At 37.0% G+C, this 2,355-nt stretch overlaps 1 protein-coding gene across 3 annotated transcripts; it reads right to left on the bottom strand.

Annotated features, from left to right (window-relative positions):
* Positions 1-269: 269 nt before the first annotated feature.
* LOC107860283 (E3 ubiquitin-protein ligase MBR2) lies at positions 270-2,349 on the bottom strand. Of its 3 annotated transcripts, none has more exons than XM_047407381.1 (4): positions 2,031-2,349; positions 1,739-1,913; positions 757-897; positions 270-660 (listed from the first exon to the last, which is right to left on the bottom strand). In XM_047407381.1, the coding sequence occupies exons 2-4, from the start codon at positions 1,892-1,894 to the stop codon at positions 529-531; spliced, it is 429 nt and encodes a 142-aa protein (XP_047263337.1). In that variant the 5' UTR covers positions 1,895-1,913; positions 2,031-2,349; the 3' UTR covers positions 270-528. The 3 variants fall into 3 exon arrangements, with proteins under 3 accessions (XP_047263337.1, XP_047263336.1, XP_047263338.1); XM_047407380.1 differs by having other exon boundaries at positions 2,059-2,349; XM_047407382.1 differs by having other exon boundaries at positions 2,101-2,349.
* Between the last annotated feature and the right edge of the window lie 6 nt (positions 2,350-2,355).

The following is a 2,355-nucleotide window of genomic DNA, read 5'->3' as shown; positions in this document are numbered from 1 at the left end:
ATCTTATAAGGTAGATCGTTTTTTTCATTCTTCCCATTGTTAATAATGCATAACAACATACCCGATGTATTTCCACCAAAGTGGGATTTGAAGAGGGTAGAGCGTACACAGACTATACATCTGCTTCAAAGATAAAGTAGAGAGGTTGTTTCCGATAGACCCCTGACTCAAGACAACAACATAGCCAGTATATTCCCGATCTCTGCCAATAAAGCAAAAGAAAAAACAAAGAACTGGAAATAAACCAGCACCTCAAGTGGCCCAACAAAGGAACTGTTGAACAGGTGAAATATGAAAAGCACTAAGGTTTCCAAGGCATAAGTTGAAATGAGCAACCAGTATACAACTCTCTGTCGTAACAATATGCCTTAATCAAGATAAGGCTGCACTACACAGTAAGGAAAAGTACTGTCCATTTTACACACTTCTCAACTAGTTCCATTTTAGGAAAAGTACGTACTTAACATAGCATGCAAAGTTAATAAGATATATACAGATTATAGTAGTAGATTCTAGTTTGGATTCCCCTTAAATTGCCAATGCAATCCTTTTGCGCAGGGGGCAGGAGTTCTTCTGCATTAGCCACTGACTGATGCAGTCAAAGTGAAAGGAGTGTTGGCAGTCGGTACTTCCAATGTTCTGTCCATCAGAGAAGTCATCCTGCAAAATCGGACAAGTATTTTCAAGTAAGGCAATTTAACTTATGTTACTAGACTTTAAGTAGTAGGAGACAAGCAAATGAAGATAGGCACGTACCAGACAAATAGAACATGTATCTTTGTCACTTGTAGATCCTTCTGTCAACTGATACTTGAAGCACCTCATACGTGCAAGAATGGCTTCCCTGCTCAATCCTGTATCAACATTTTCAACCCGGCCTTGAATGGCCAGCATACCCTAAATTCAAGATCAGAATTTGTGAGGAAAAGTATTCCACAAAGATTAATAAAGTTTTCATACTATTTTCCCCATATTTGTCCAATATTATGTCATAACTCACGGTTTGCACGTCAACATGAAAAGTATAGCATTTTGTAACTGAAATGTCACATACAACTCCAAGCAAGCAAAAGCTACAGATCAGATGAGCATAGTTTGCTTGTCAAAGAACAATCAACTAGCCGTGACTACTTGCTAAACTACAGCAATCATTATCATTTAGAGATCTCGCATCAAGTGATAAATTCTTGCATTAGTTTTCTTTTTTTTGAAATGTTTGAAAAGTCAGCTTCAAGGATTGTCGCAGAAACAAAAACTTACCCTGGGCTTTCAAAGAAGTTGCAAATCCATTAGGCTATCAACAAAGTAAAGCAAATCCATTAGGCTATCAACAAAGTAAAATGACTTACTTTTTGTTTTACTATTTGGTTAAAAACCTAACCAAGATAAAGGTAACATACTCTTTCCTTCCCATAACAGCTTGCAGTTTCTCAAGTGGTCAATTGATTTGGAAGAATAGCCTTACGAATGCATGTATTACATCATCATAAATAATAATATTGAAACTAATCATTCTTATCAGTTATCAATTTTTCTACCCAACTTTTCACCCAAAAAAGGATCAAAATAAAACTGCAGACAATAATAGCTCTAACGTTTGGAATATCGTTGAGCATAAATGCGTATGTAAATCCATATGCATGTTTCCATTGATAAATTATGGAAAGCTAATTAGGTGAAGATTGCAATAAATTTATAATTGGAAAGGAAAAGAAAGCTTGAAAATGAGAAGGCTAACCCTGTGAAAATTGGAAGGAGGCAGTGGCATCCAACGGGGTCCAAGGTTCCCTCTAGCAAATCTTAGGGGCTGATTTATCAGAGGAGAAAAGTCCAGTTCCATGAAAAAGGCAATGACGGTACAGAGAAACTGGAAAGATGCGCCACAGGAGCCCATCTATTTGTTAGCATTCCTGCTGGAATCCAGTAAAAAAACGAATTTCTTGGTTAGAAACATAGTAAACTTAAAATCCATTAGCCAACGGTGTTGTTGCACTCCCATTCAGGAAATAATTTCCCTAAACATTTGGTACCACAACGATGACGGGATTCTGGTCTTACGCAGATAATTACAGAGCTATGTGCATAGGTCATAGTTCTTACAGGACCCGTTGTTGCACTAGTACCACGCTCCATTATCACAATGCTCCCTGGACATGAAATCACAATGATACAATGATGTCAATCTGTGTATTGGTGATTAGCTATGTACGTAGTTTACATGCAACACATCAGTATAATCAACAATTCCTTCCAAGTAGTAATCAACTACCCTTTTTCCGTTTCTTTCATACTGACTTGAAGGAAAAACATAATAAATAAAGTACCAATTACCAAAAACAACCAGACTACTATTCT

The sequence above is a fragment of the Capsicum annuum genome, chromosome 2 (genome assembly GCF_002878395.1).
Source record: "Capsicum annuum cultivar UCD-10X-F1 chromosome 2, UCD10Xv1.1, whole genome shotgun sequence".
Classification (NCBI taxonomy): domain Eukaryota; kingdom Viridiplantae; phylum Streptophyta; class Magnoliopsida; order Solanales; family Solanaceae; genus Capsicum; species Capsicum annuum.
The sequence above is the reverse complement of the archived record's forward strand: the minus strand, read 5'-3'. Positions and strand labels throughout refer to the sequence as shown.